At 31.8% G+C, this 14,281-nt stretch overlaps 3 protein-coding genes across 4 annotated transcripts in view; 2 read left to right on the forward strand and 1 right to left on the reverse strand.

Annotated features, from left to right (window-relative positions):
- The first annotated feature begins 57 nt into the window (after positions 1-57).
- On the forward strand, positions 58-4,512 carry LOC112905026. 2 transcript variants are annotated; one of them, XM_025976567.1, is made up of 5 exons: positions 58-836; positions 1,945-2,082; positions 2,199-2,278; positions 3,701-3,950; positions 4,427-4,512. In XM_025976567.1, the coding sequence occupies exons 1-5, from the start codon at positions 821-823 to the stop codon at positions 4,486-4,488; spliced, it is 546 nt and encodes a 181-aa protein (XP_025832352.1). In that variant the 5' UTR covers positions 58-820; the 3' UTR covers positions 4,489-4,512. The 2 variants fall into 2 exon arrangements, with proteins under 2 accessions (XP_025832352.1, XP_025832351.1); XM_025976566.1 differs by lacking the exon at positions 58-836 and adding an exon at positions 971-1,693.
- LOC112905027 (cytosolic carboxypeptidase 1-like) overlaps positions 4,509-14,281 on the forward strand; it is a 16,337-nt gene continuing 6,564 nt past the window's right edge. Inside the window, exons 1-11 of the mRNA XM_025976568.1 lie at positions 4,509-4,638; positions 4,703-4,834; positions 4,894-5,088; positions 5,343-5,517; positions 5,568-5,843; positions 5,902-6,006; positions 6,546-6,630; positions 6,697-6,904; positions 6,959-7,122; positions 7,296-7,433; positions 7,975-8,156. Of these exons, the coding sequence (XP_025832353.1) occupies positions 4,509-4,638; positions 4,703-4,834; positions 4,894-5,088; positions 5,343-5,517; positions 5,568-5,843; positions 5,902-6,006; positions 6,546-6,630; positions 6,697-6,904; positions 6,959-7,122; positions 7,296-7,433; positions 7,975-8,156 (1,790 nt within the window). The remainder of the gene's footprint in view (positions 4,639-4,702; positions 4,835-4,893; positions 5,089-5,342; positions 5,518-5,567; positions 5,844-5,901; positions 6,007-6,545; positions 6,631-6,696; positions 6,905-6,958; positions 7,123-7,295; positions 7,434-7,974; positions 8,157-14,281) is intronic.
- LOC108742682 lies at positions 9,099-12,512 on the reverse strand. Its single transcript, XM_018477976.2, has 4 exons — positions 12,296-12,512; positions 12,035-12,230; positions 10,921-11,076; positions 9,099-9,800 (listed from the first exon to the last, which is right to left on the reverse strand). The coding sequence occupies exons 1-4, from the start codon at positions 12,423-12,425 to the stop codon at positions 9,461-9,463; spliced, it is 822 nt and encodes a 273-aa protein (XP_018333478.1). The 5' UTR covers positions 12,426-12,512; the 3' UTR covers positions 9,099-9,460.

The following is a 14,281-nucleotide window of genomic DNA, read 5'->3' on the forward strand; positions in this document are numbered from 1 at the left end:
CAGTGGGTGATTAAATTTTATTATTCTTTCCATAATTCCCAACTATAAATAGCCTGTGATGGGTTTTATGATGCCGGTTGTTATTTTATGCTAAAGTTCAAATTATTTAGCATTTAATACGAAGAAATTAAAACCAAACTTCCGGACGCAGTGGCGTAAATAGAGGGGACGATGGGAGCTGTTGTGGTAAATGCCGTCAGTTCAAAGCTCGAGTTACCGGAAGTGTTTTAAATCCCGTCATGCATCTCGGCACCTCAGCTGAAATGCGGCGCTCTGATTGGTTTAATAACATCCACTCGTGGGTTTAACGGATTTCCTCAGGGTCTCAAGGTCACGCTACGTGCAACCAACACACAAAAGATTCACGGCTTTTTGTGGCATCCTCGGGCGCTACTAACTCTAGTTACGCCACTGTGCAATTCGTTTCTAATAAATATTATTTCAAAGAAAATTGAAACAGAAAAACTTTTTCTTCAAAAAACGAGATGATTTATTGAGGGTGAGATCTCGAGCGTCGAAACCTGTTTTAAATATGTGAAATTTCGGAGTTTTAGTTCAACAGAACTTCCTTTGATTTTCTTGTATTTAAAGAACGGTAGGTTAGAACAAAAATAAAAAAAAAATGATTTAAACGAAAAACTTTTCTTACTTTGAACACTTTTGACACAATTTATTTCAGGTGAAGACAAGATACACGAAATGAAATTTTAATGATAAAATCAGTACAAACAGATAAAGAAATAACGTAATCCCCAAACCTTTGGAAATTTGAAAGGAATTAAAATTGTGTTTGTATAGGATAATAATTCACCGTATAGTAATGTGGGTACCGAAAGGTAAGAAAAAATTGTTGAATGAGAAAATTTTTTATATCATAGTTTATTGTGTTTCACCTTCTCCAGACTGTAGACATCCAACAGGGGCGGTAGAGCCCCCCAGTCGACGCCAAAAGTTAATGTATATGTAATACAATTTTTTATTCATTAAGACAACTGAATTTTTTCTTTTTATTCACTTCAAATACAATTAAAAGCAAGAAAGATTAATCGTAAAGTTTAAGAAAATTTAAAATTTTCAGCTTTCCTGTTTTCACAAATAACCAAATGAAAACTATAAAATCCGAAAAAGAAAACTGATGGTACTTTAACTTCTTGTTCTTTAATTACCATGAATACGAATATTTTTTAAATTTCTGATTTGTGAGACATTCAACTCTGACAGGCGGACAAGCAGGCACGCGAGTGATTTTACAAAGCGTGTTTTTCTTTAGAAACTACAAAAAGAAATTAGTTTCCCTTTAATAAATCAATGTAGCCATTCCTGCAAACTTTTGATTGACTCAGTTTTATTGCGATGGACTGTACAGACATATAATCTATTGATAATTGATGGTTCAAATGGGAAAATGACTAACGGGATATCAGTTAACTGTTGACTAGTTTAATGCTAAATTGCATGCATTGTAGGAGCATTTTCGTGAAGTTTTTTCCGCTGTCGCGTCAATAATAACAAACGGAGGGCGTTACTGAGAAACGATAAAGCGTTTGCCAAGTAAATTGGGTTGCTTGAAGTTTAAATTTCCCGACGTTGAAGAGGTTTTTCAGTTGATGCGGCACAGTCGTTCAAGTATACTGAATATAAATCTTATTATGAACAATGTCCGCAACTGAAATATGTGATCTTTGCCCAAACTGTAAAGTATATCCGATATGCATGATTTTATTAAAAACAAAAAAAAAGTCAGAATTCTATTCATACGTTTTCCACCAACCTGTGATTTTTAAATAAGTTTCTCCTAAAAAGTTTCTAACTTTTCGGCAACTTTCGTTAACGAAAATAGAAACCGAAAATATTCGTTTTTTTTTTCTCAAAAGCTACTCAATTTATCATGAAAGTTTTTTTTTTGTTTTTCTATTTACGCCTCTATAAAAATGATTTTTTCAGATGAAAATTGTATCCGATATGAATGCGAAAAAATTAAGAATTACTCATTTTACTCGACAGATGACACAGCACGTGAAGAATATTTAAAAATATTATACAAAATATGGATCCTATTATCTTACACATCCACCGCAAAATGTAAGTTAATTATATAAATTTGAGACAAAAAGCAATATTTATATGTACAACTAAGACAATTTTCTTCTTCACGATGAGTACTTGACATATTGGATAATAGTCGATCTTTGTTTCAGTGTCAAAGGTTGCAATGTTTACAGGTAAATACCTGACAAAGCATCCGTCGATACCTGCTACCTTAACGATGTTATTAAAGGTAAGATGTCAATTATTTATCACGAGACAATGAATTATAAATGTCACATTCATTACAATCACAATAAATTTGTCAGGCGTTAGAACTTGGCGATCTTTTTTGACTGAAAATAATTGACTACGAAAAACCTAAAAATATCTCGAAATGTTTTAATTGTTAATGTGCACATACATTAAAGAACAGATTAATAGGTTTTCTCTCCGTGCAGGATTTCCGAACAACAGTAATTTGCGGTTTTTGAAAATGTTAACTCATTAAAAGTTCTTATTTTGCGTGCCAATACTTGGATTATCGGCGTTTACTCTGACGTTCGAATTACGAGGGAAGGCGGACGTTTTCGCTAACAAATGCTATCTATGTTGTAGCAACAAAAAGAACAGGTCCGGATTTAAAACAATTCCATTTCTTCTCTTGTTTAAACTCCATTAGTATATACGTGGACACATCAACAAGTTACAAACGAAATTAGTTTTGAGTTAGAACAAAAGTTTCTGTTTTGGACTCGATATGTATAATACAGAAATAAAACATAGGCGTATGCTATCAAAACATTTTGATAAAAATAGGAAATTATAAATTAAAAACATATCTTTGTACTTAAATAAATAATCAGTCCAAACTCATACAACACATATTTTTCCTTTTGGGACAAAGAAATTTGTTTATTACCACCCTTTATGTTTTGTTCTTTTACTATTCCAAAAGAATTACCGTATATTGTACACATCGAACTATCAATCTTTATAATTACGTTCACGACACAAGTGTGATAAACAACCACCGTCTTGCTTTTCTGGCAAATATCCAATGGTGCCATGTGCTTGAGCAGATACTACAACTATCTTGGAATAACTGTATTTTAATTTCTAAAATATGCGGATATATTTATATCATAAGGGGTCCAATCGAATACAAAACACACATTCGACAAATAGTAATTTAAAGGGAATTTTATCGTTCGATTTGTCATGAAATTCTATTCCTTTATAATCCTAGGTAATCGATAACTAAACCTTAAAGTAATATTTACGTCGTTCCCATTTGTTTTGGTATCCAACAAAAGCACATTTCGTTGCGTACTGCACTTATTGTGCACTTAACTGTACAAATTCACGGTTGTTAAATAGTTAAATGAAACGTTTGCCAAGAGAAACATTTGCTTTCGATTGCCATTTGAACGAGAAATAGCTAATTTTCTAGAACAAAATTTACGACATTTCGTGTTTGTTTTTAATCGGAAACATTGAACTTTTCTCTGGTTTCCGAAAATAAAAGTGATTGTTACCGAGCAGAAATGTCTTGGCATCGGTAACAAATTATAATTTACGTGAAACATTAAATTCAAACATCTCCAATTTCGAATTTGCACGCCAGTTACGTAAATAATTGTTCACTGAAATAGATCTAATAATTGTTTTACAGGTCTCTCGAAACACAAAAGAGTTCTCTTACGCTTTGGATATTTTATCGAAGCTTATAAATAAGAACAGTATTATAAATGACAGCGATCGTGAGATTCTTTTTGTACATTTCCGACAACCAGACATTTTTAAAAACTTTTTGGCCAGCCTTCGCCTTTCGCATAAACGTTACACAATTGACAAAAATGATTTAAGACACGAACACATGAGAAAGGTCATGAAAATTATGGTCACCCTATATTTAAAAAATCGTAAGTAATTTGTAAAAACAACTATCCAACTATCTCCGTTTTGTTTGGATAAAACCCCCAAGCTACAAAACCCTCACCCCATTAATAAAATCACCAAATCGATCAGCTTAGCTACAATTTCGACCACCAAATATTTTATTTAAAGATTAAAACCATCACATCTTTTCTGATACCGGCTATTTTTGATATTAGCTGTGAAATAAGTTTTAACAGTTCTCTTAAAAAAGAATTTTTAGTAATTGATATTTTTGATATTATCTACGAAATAAACCCCAATGGTTACAGTAGAAATCGCTAAAATTCTGTTTAATCTTTACCATAATCCTTACTTAAAGATAAAAAATACCACACCTTTTCAGACAGCGGCTATTTTTAATATTAGCTGTGAAATAAATTTTAGCATATTCATTAAAAAACACCAAATTTATTTTAAGGAACACAATAACATTAATAATAACCACAATTTTTATTTAAAGATTTTGGTCATTTTTGGACGCATATTTTCTACCATTTCATATTAAGCAGTGGATATTTTTAATAAGTATTAAATATTAGCACATGTATTATTTAGTAAAAAATTGTCAAACCGTGTGCTCCGAAAGCTTTGCAAACTGGCTCTGTAAAGCTTTCTATACAACTGGGAGGATTTCGCTTACTGTTTCAATTTTTAAACATATTATACAAAATTGTAAGTTATTTTTTGCAAATGCAGAACTAATACGTATTCAAAGTAATTGTACTTTAATTTTTAGCTTTCTCACTGCAAAATATAAGCCAGTCTGAAAATTTATTCGACTTTATTATTCACCAACTACATATTAAAGATAACAAGCCCCAAATACAGAAAAATCTTATGATAATTCTGTACAGAATAACCGGAACTGGTACGCAATTAGTTGCTGTTATAGTAAATAAAATAAATTAACTTCAACTTTCTCCATAGATAAAGGGGTCAAAATAATGTCATCAGAAGAATATTGGAATGCACTATTGCAATATTTTTTACAAAACGATGACCGATGCAGGATGACAAAAATAAAAGCGTTCACAATTTTAAATCGGTCTATACCGAAAAGAAATCTTCCACGCGAACCCGATTATTATAGCATAAATTTTAGTGATAATGTTCTGAAGGAATGTAAGTAGAATTCATTGTACGCATATGGCACACGTTCGTTACATTTCATTGAAAATAATTAAACAATTTGCGGCAACGGACATAAACAAAAGTTACAAAGTAGTGCCAAGAAATATATGTAATATTTACGCAGTGGTTATGGCAAGTAAATTTCAAAAACAGATGCAAAACCTCTTGAAATCATGCCTATTTATATTTTAATTAAATATACAAGATCCAGCACAAAAATTCATAATTTGTCAACTTATTTATAGTACAAAACGCAAATTGTTTCGAAAATCCGTTAAATGACGATATTGATGAAAGCGAAGATGATGAAGAGAACTTTGATAGTGATAGTTACGACTCAAGAAACTTTGATGATGAGATTGAGTCAGAAAATATGCAGCTTAACATAGAAAGAAACAAACCAGAATTGCCTAAACACAAGTAAGTCTAATTGCGATAAAAAAAATTGGGCCAATATCACCCTCTTCTAGATTGGAGCCGTTTTTTTCCGAACTACAACCCTCTGACGACTACGCATATAAACCAACCAAAACGAACAATCTTGAAATATTTAAAAAACTCGAAGCATTCCTAAACGAAAACGCGACGTCGAATTCTTCGCCTTCAACTGTTTATAACTATTTATTTTCACAAACACAAAAGCACAGTTTCACAAAATCAATCGCTCATCCGGATTTAATGCTTGTCGACGCCGATCCTTCCGACAACAACCAAACAATTTGTGTCAGTACAAGTAAGCAATTAACGTAAGTAACTCAACATCAGGTAGGTGTAATTTATAATATAAACTCATTTTATTTTTAGTAAAACTCTTGCTGGCAAACTTTGTCGTCTCAAATTTGAACCACCCCGAGTCTATCCGACAGTATATTTTGTTGAACAAGACAACGAAGAAAACGGATTTTCCAGGTAACAAAAAATTATAAGAACTTTAGGCTTGATCTATAGCAGAATTATTATTTGGGCTGAAACGCCCTTAGACCCCCATAATATACTTTTTGTTATGAACTTTGAGAATGTTCAAATAATTACGATACGATTGAATAATTTGATTTTGATTCATCAAGATTTTTCTTTGTCCAAAAATTTTCTTTTATTTTCCTTATTTATAAAAATATCTCGCGTATACAATAAAAAAATAATCTTCAAGTTGTTCGAAATATAACCAAAGTATTTAAAGTAGAAATTGAAACCTGTGGTAAATGTCTAATAAAAAAATAAAACTATACACAATAAATACACACGTGTTTCGTCCACTTTCTCATATGAACACGTGTTTCGCACATTTCTTAATGTAGACACGTGTTTTGTCCACTTCTTCATATGGGCGAAACAGTAATTTGGATGAGTCTCTTTTTTATTTTTCAATTAAAAATGTTTGACTACAAAGCGAACAAAATTCCAAAAATCCTTTAATAATACATACAATTTTAATGTGTTTCTTTCAGTGTCGAAACGATTTCGATAATAGATGAACATCGTTTAAAATTTTCTTCTACTTTTGAGGGAGGGAATCTACGTTATGCTGAAAGGGTAATTAAGAAAATTGACTACTTTACGTGTTCTATAAAAGAAAATTTATATGTATTTTTGTACCAGGTAAGCCAATACGAGTATAACCTTATGGTAACTGGAGACTACAAAACAGAAAACTTTAGTCAATGGTTTTATTTTTCTGTGACGAATATGGAAGCCGGAAAACCATATTCATTCAATATAATCAATTTCAAAAGAATTAACAGCCAGTTCAATCATGGAATGCAACCGGTTATGTTTTCAGTTAAGGATTTTTTACGTAAAAGATATGGTAAATTATTTTTTCTAATGAGAATTTATCTTTATTACTTATTAATTTTCGTAGGGTGGAAAAGGACGGGGAAAAATATTATTTATTACGGAAATAATTTTCGTTCGAAAACCAATACTAAACAGTACAGAACTTTGAGTTTCTGCATTACATTTTCTAATTCCAAAGATACTTGTTTTATAGCTTATCACTATCCATACACCTACACAAGATTACTGGTAAGAATTTTCTTTCTTTGTTCTCGTTATTTAGCACTTTCTTTAGAACAAAATTTGAGGACGATTTTTGGCTTATATCTCAGTCATTTTTTTACGAAAACTTACTCGTTATTTAGGGCGAAACCCTGGATGCATCTATAATAAATAAACGTGCTTGTTTTCGCGTGTTTCAGACCAATATCTACTTAAATTATCAAAAGCTTGCTGAAGATTCCATTTACGTTAGAGTGGACAAATTGTGTAACACAATCAAATCAAACGAAGTGCCCCTTATAACTATCACTGGGAAATCATCTACCAAAGAATTACAGGTAAAAATAATTAACTTATTTCTTAACTTTTTAGAACTTGCGAAAAAATTAATTTCTATTTTTTTTTTTTGAGAATTCAAAATTATATAAAAATCTAGAGAAAATTTATATTTAATCAAAAAAAATATCTGAATTTTCGCGTTAGTTCGTTACACTTTTCGAGAAATATTAATTTAAAATCGTAGCTAAAAGCTCATAGATATAATTTTGCAAATAAGTTATAAGAGCTAGACCATTTAAATAGTCGAATAAACCTTGTATTATTTATGTCAATACGATTTTCTGCTTGTGCCCTTTAAATGACCTATCGTATCTTTTTAATGTACATGTTTAGAAACGTCGAGCTTTTTGTTTGCTTGCGTCTATTGTTGTCAATAGTTGTTTCGACATTCTCGCAGTGAAAGGACGCGTTGTTATTGTGATCACACTCGTCTCTAGTAACGTAAAATGTAAGCAAATATTTCTCAAAATTATTCCAACCACTTGGGCATTTTAAATAACTTCCGAAAATGTAGGTACTAATTGTATTTTTCTTTTGCAGAAAAGGCCCATTGTATTCATTACCGGTCGCGTGCATCCTGGTGAAAGCAATTCCTCCTGGATCATACAAGGCTTACTGGATTTCCTCCTGAACGAACACGATGAAAAGGCAGCGCAAGCCAGAAATAGCTACATTTTTAAAATAATTCCAATGCTTAACCCCGAGGGAGTTATTCTTGGACAGTAAGTAAAGTTATTAAATTTTATGATAGTAACAACAGCTATTTAATTAAGTAAACTGTATTTTCATTACCTCTACAATGGACCTGAAGGTCTAAAAGGACTTACAACCTAACGTGAGCGTTCTTAAGATAACAATTAAATTATATTACAGAGACCAGGAATGACACAGTTTTGTAAAAATAATTATTATTATTAAACGTACAATATATAGGTAATACTAACGATAAGACTAATGTAACTCGGGTGAAACAGCCAGGAGAAGAATTTGAAAGGCATTAGACATATTATTAGCCGAAAACTTACTGGAAAGTTGGCCGAAACATAGGCAAATTGTAGCCGAAAACGTTTAAGATATACGGTATCCAAAAATGTCTTAAAATCAATACAGATGAGAATATTTACGCTGAAAATTGGTTTTTGTTTCTTATCTGAAAATATTTCGGCCTGTACTCAACTTGTTCAAACATATTCGAATGTTTTAGCCCTAACTCGACTTATTCGATCACATTCTAATGTGTTTCAGTGAAAACTCAAACTTTTGGTATTTAAATGTGATTCTTTTGAATGTGTTTTGGCACCAGATCGACTTGTTTAAACACATTCGAATGTGTTTCGGCCACAACTCGAATTGTTCAAACATATTCGAATGTGTTTTGACCCTAACTCGACTTATTCGATCACATTCGAAAGTGCTTCAGTGAAAACTCAAACTTTTGATATTTAAGTGATTCTTTCGAATGTGTTTCGGCACCAAGTTAGCTTGTTCAACCACATTCGAATGTGTTTCGGCCCCAACTCGAATTGTTCAAACATATTCGAATGTGTTTTGGCCCTAACTCGACTTATTCAATCACATTCGAAAGTGCTTCAGTGAAAACTCAAACTTTTGATATTTAAGTGATTCATTCGAATGTGTTTCGGCACCAAGTTGGCTTATTCAACCACATTCGAATGTGTTTCGGCCCTAACTGGACTTATTCGATCACATTCGAAAGTGCTTCAGTGAAAACTCAAACTTTTGATATTTAAGTGATTCTTTCGAATGTGTTTCGGCACCAAGTTGACTTGTTCAAACATTTTCGAATGTGTTTCAGCCCTAACTCACTTATTCGATCACATATCGCATTCGAAAGTGTTTCAGTGAAAACTCAAACTTTTGGTATTTAAATGTTAAATGTGATTCTTTTGAATGTGTTTCGGCCCCAACTTGACTTTTCGACTTACAAAATTGTTTTCGACTTTGTCTAAACTTTTCGATATCTTCTTGACGTGACTTGTTCACCCGGAAAAAAACGGACGGATTATTAAGGAACACGAGCGAACCAAGTGACTCCTTCCGGTTCAATAGTTGACACGTAATCGTCGTGATCAGCCGTTGCAACGGGGTCATCTTGCATTTCGACATTGGAATGGAAAGTGTCGTAAGGGCCATTGGTCACGTGCTTCAGGTCGACACTGTCCACTCCTTCTGACTTCGCTGCTTCGTTCGCGTTATTATTGTTCACGTTATCGTTCGAGTTTAATTTTAATTTATTTATAAGTTCGTTTAAACCGAAGGGCACATAATTGTTACCCACTGCCTTTGAATATGAAGACGATGTAAACGGTGGTCTTGCAGTAGTAGTTGTTGTGGTACTAACTTTTCTAGACGCAAAAGAAAATCTAAATCAATAACTACATGGCAAAATTTCGAAATATTTTTTAAATATAGATAGTTTTTAAGAAACTTTAAACTTCCCAATACACATGCTCTACTTAAATAACACAGAACGTTTCGCCTTATTTTCAATTCTCTTCAAGAAATCCATGTTACACCAAAATTGAAACGTATAGAACCTTATAGACCCGAATAAGGACATTTTCGAACACATAGGTACCACACTTGATTTCTTGAAGAATTTCAACATAGTTGACGAAACTTTGAACGATTACATATTTTTCGATTATAAATAGAATATGATCGAAGAAAATTTGAAAGTATTTAGTGTTCGCCCATCCACCATCCACCTAGGTTACCATTTTGTACCATCCAGTATGCAAAAGGTGCTTACAAACGGAAAGTATTTCTAAATAAAAACTGGACTGTAGGTACAATTACTCTATAAGCTGTGCAAAGTTATTATGGCATTTAAAAAAATAACAAAAGCATTAACAGTGGCATAATCACCGATACTATTTAAAGCTTCTACTATAATAAAATAATAATCTACAGCGAAAAGGAAACACCTCATATATTATGTGTTAAACTACACTATTCTTTTACCCTTTTTACAGTTTTTTAATGCAGTGTTTCACTGTCACGTATTAACCAATCAGGACGCACTTTCATTGCTGCAAGTAGAAGTAAGTGAAGTCGCTTGATATGGCAACTGTTACGGCTTACTTGCAGCGCAGATTGATTACTTATCTTAATTGTTAATTACCCGATAATTACACGCCGGATCTAAAAACTGTGAAAGAAAATATTTTTTAGAATTTCGTAAAAACTGTAAAAAGTGTTTTTTTCTTGAGAAATTTTATTTTGTGATGAAAGTGCATGTTTCCATCTTGGCCAGCGACCAATTTACAATTTATAATCTGGCAAACGAATTCAAGGAAGTAATAAATGAAAAAGTGGACTATTTGAAAAATAAAATCTAAAAATATAACTTATTAACGTGAATGAGGTATTTCTGAGTTACACCACTATTAGTAAAGCTCGCCGATGATATGCTACTAATTGAACCCTAGGTGCGGCGATCTATGGGCTCACCTTATCCCTTACCCCTGCGTAGTGGATACAGGAATAGATCCGTAGTTGTAATAGTAGCATCTTGTCTGTTCGCAAATGAAGTCTTTGATTGTAGTACAGTCGTCTGTGTCCCATTCAAACGTGGGAGCCTTCATTGCCACACAACTGTTTGCCAAACCTGCATTTCCGCTACAAAAACAAAATTACTTCTACACTTAACACCTAAATAAAATGCTACAATTATAATAAATAAAATTTCTAATACTGAGATATCAATTCAATGGCTTCCATTTAGTGCTTTTCTTTGAATTAATTAGAACTCCCAATGTTTATTCTGAACATCTAATCTTTAAGAAATGCAAGGGTAAAATAGTTCTTTAAATCAAGATCACATTGTTCCAAACCTTGACCTAATTAAGCCCAAATTAAGGAATTGTCGATATCCTTTTAATTTTGGTGGATGCGCCGGACAACTACATATTTTTAATTTAAAATTAAACTATTACGATTTTTATTACAGATTGTATATAAGTCTACTAAACCGATGTATACAGAGCCCTTTTTGACTCTATTCTAAATTTTTGTGCTTTTTGTTAATTTAATTAAAACTGATGGAATACGAGTATAACGTAAAAATAATTTATACGTGTTAGAGATATTTTAAAATATTTTCAGTAAATTCAACAAAAATTAGTATCTAGAATATGTTGCCAGAAGCTATTTTTAATAAAGCAATTTTCTATTTTTTAATAGCTATTTACATAATCAATATTAAATATAGAATCAGCTATGAAATTATTTTTTCGTTATAAAATTATAATTTCATCCGAATTCAACTAAATAACTAATTGACTAGATCAGCATTTTTTAAACTGTGTTCCAAGAAACCTGAAGGTTCTGTGAAAATAACTGATGGGTTCCACGACAACCAAAGGTTCTTGTTTTTATGAAAAATTTCATGTATTTTGAACAAGTCCAGCGACTTTAATTGCTTCTTGCAATAAAAAAGCTTTTCAGACAAGGAAGGTTTTAAAATACAAGGAAAAAATTATCAAGGACCTCAAAACCATTTTAAATATGTTTCATGAAAAAGTTAAAGATTTAAGAGACGCTGAACTAGACTAAATAGGTAACTAAGATTACTAACCTTTCTCTGGCAGTCCTTTGTGGACTTGTACTTCCCATGGGCAAATCATAAGCTGAATTGCCACTTGTCAGAATATCATTGCCGTTCTTTTTCATATAATTAAATGTAGCATTAAAGGGCAGGCCCGTACTCATCCACAAATACATGTCAGTGCCTAATTTATTACCGGACACCCAAAAATCAAATTTACTAAAACCTACAAAAAGGACAATTGTTTGTTGCAATGCAATTAACGCCCTAACTCCAGCGGTGTTTATTTACCTGCGTTTGTAAGATATTGCGTTATGGAGTCGGCCTTTTCTTTAGTTTCAAAAGACGCTAACTGAAGTCCTAACGACCTGCAGTATTGATACGCTAAGAAAAAGTTAAGTTCTGGAGAATACGGGTTCATTCTACTTATAAAGTATTGTACGCCATCCAATTGTATTGTTGTAATTCGCTGTCCTGTAAATCAAAGTCGGAAAAAAAATTACTTGCTGTTAGTCAAGTGTGACTCTTCAATTCTTAAACGAATAGCTCGTAACTGTAAGAAAGGTTACTAACCGCGAAGAACGTGATATTTAGTAAATACCAGGCTTATAAGCTTCCAATGCGAAGTTAATAGTTCGTAAGCTAATGCTTAATGAACATCTTTTTAGTTAATTTTTTTATTAGCACGTGACTCAATATCTTTTTCACGTTCTTTTTAATTGATAACTTCGATAATAAATCAGGAAAACTACTTAACTTGGACGAAAATTTCAAATCCTGCCTACATTATACAAATATTTTTCACGAAGTTACCGCTTGTCAAGTTTACAAGAATTACCACTATACTATTTGTTTTACAATTTTATTGCTAGATATTTTGTAATATAATATTTAAAATTGAACTATTATCAACATTTATTCTAAACATTTTTCGAAAAGTTTAATAATGTAAATAAAAAAATAATCTTCAAGTTGTTCGAAATATAACCAAAGTATTTAAAGTAGAAATTGAAACCTGTGGTAAATGTCTAATAAAAAAATAAAACTATACACAATAAATACACACGTGTTTCGTCCACTTTCTCATATGAACACGTGTTTCGCACATTTCTTAATGTAGACACGTGTTTTGTCCACTTCTTCATATGGGCGAAACAGTAATTTGGATGAGTCTCTTTTTTATTTTTCAATTAAAAATGTTTGGCTACAAAGCGAACAAAATTCCAAAAATCCTTTAATAATACATACAATTTTAATGTGTTTCTTTCAGTGTCGAAACGATTTCGATAATAGATGAACATCGTTTAAAATTTTCTTCTACTTTTGAGGGAGGGAATCTACGTTATGCTGAAAGGGTAATTAAGAAAATTGACTACTTTACGTGTTCTATAAAAGAAAATTTATATGTATTTTTGTACCAGGTAAGCCAATACGAGTATAACCTTATGGTAACTGGAGACTACAAAACAGAAAACTTTAGTCAATGGTTTTATTTTTCTGTGACGAATATGGAAGCCGGAAAACCATATTCATTCAATATAATCAATTTCAAAAGAATTAACAGCCAGTTCAATCATGGAATGCAACCGGTTATGTTTTCAGTTAAGGATTTTTTACGTAAAAGATATGGTAAATTATTTTTTCTAATGAGAATTTATCTTTATTACTTATTAATTTTCGTAGGGTGGAAAAGGACGGGGAAAAATATTATTTATTACGGAAATAATTTTCGTTCGAAAACCAATACTAAACAGTACAGAACTTTGAGTTTCTGCATTACATTTTCTAATTCCAAAGATACTTGTTTTATAGCTTATCACTATCCATACACCTACACAAGATTACTGGTAAGAATTTTCTTTCTTTGTTCTCGTTATTTAGCACTTTCTTTAGAACAAAATTTGAGGACGATTTTTGGCTTATATCTCAGTCATTTTTTTACGAAAACTTACTCGTTATTTAGGGCGAAACCCTGGATGCATCTATAATAAATAAACGTGCTTGTTTTCGCGTGTTTCAGACCAATATCTACTTAAATTATCAAAAGCTTGCTGAAGATTCCATTTACGTTAGAGTGGACAAATTGTGTAACACAATCAAATCAAACGAAGTGCCCCTTATAACTATCACTGGGAAATCATCTACCAAAGAATTACAGGTAAAAATAATTAACTTATTTCTTAACTTTTTAGAACTTGCGAAAAAATTAATTTCTATTTTTTTTTTTTGAGAATTCAAAATTATATAAAAATCTAGAGAAAATTTATATTTAATCAA

Source organism: Agrilus planipennis, unplaced genomic scaffold (genome assembly GCF_000699045.2).
Source record: "Agrilus planipennis isolate EAB-ADULT unplaced genomic scaffold, Apla_2.0 scaffold346, whole genome shotgun sequence".
Taxonomy (NCBI): Eukaryota; Metazoa; Arthropoda; class Insecta; order Coleoptera; family Buprestidae; genus Agrilus; species Agrilus planipennis.

Excerpts from the sequence above, each read along its gene's own strand:
- LOC112905026 (XM_025976566.1), top strand. The coding sequence starts at position 1,657 with ATGTCCGCAACTGAAATATGTGATCTTTGCCCAAACT. Across the intron at positions 2,279-3,700 it reads CCTTAACGATGTTATTAAAG|GTCTCTCGAAACACAAAAGA; the intron begins GTAAGATGTCAA and ends ATTGTTTTACAG. Across the intron at positions 3,951-4,426 it reads CACCCTATATTTAAAAAATC|ATTTTGGTCATTTTTGGACG; the intron begins GTAAGTAATTTG and ends TTTTATTTAAAG.
- LOC108742682 (XM_018477976.2), bottom strand. The coding sequence starts at position 12,425 with ATGAACCCGTATTCTCCAGAACTTAACTTTTTCTTAGCGTATCAATAC. Across the intron at positions 12,231-12,295 it reads GCAATATCTTACAAACGCAG|GTTTTAGTAAATTTGATTTT; the intron begins GTAAATAAACAC and ends TCCTTTTTGTAG. Across the intron at positions 11,077-12,034 it reads CAAAGGACTGCCAGAGAAAG|CGGAAATGCAGGTTTGGCAA; the intron begins GTTAGTAATCTT and ends TTGTTTTTGTAG.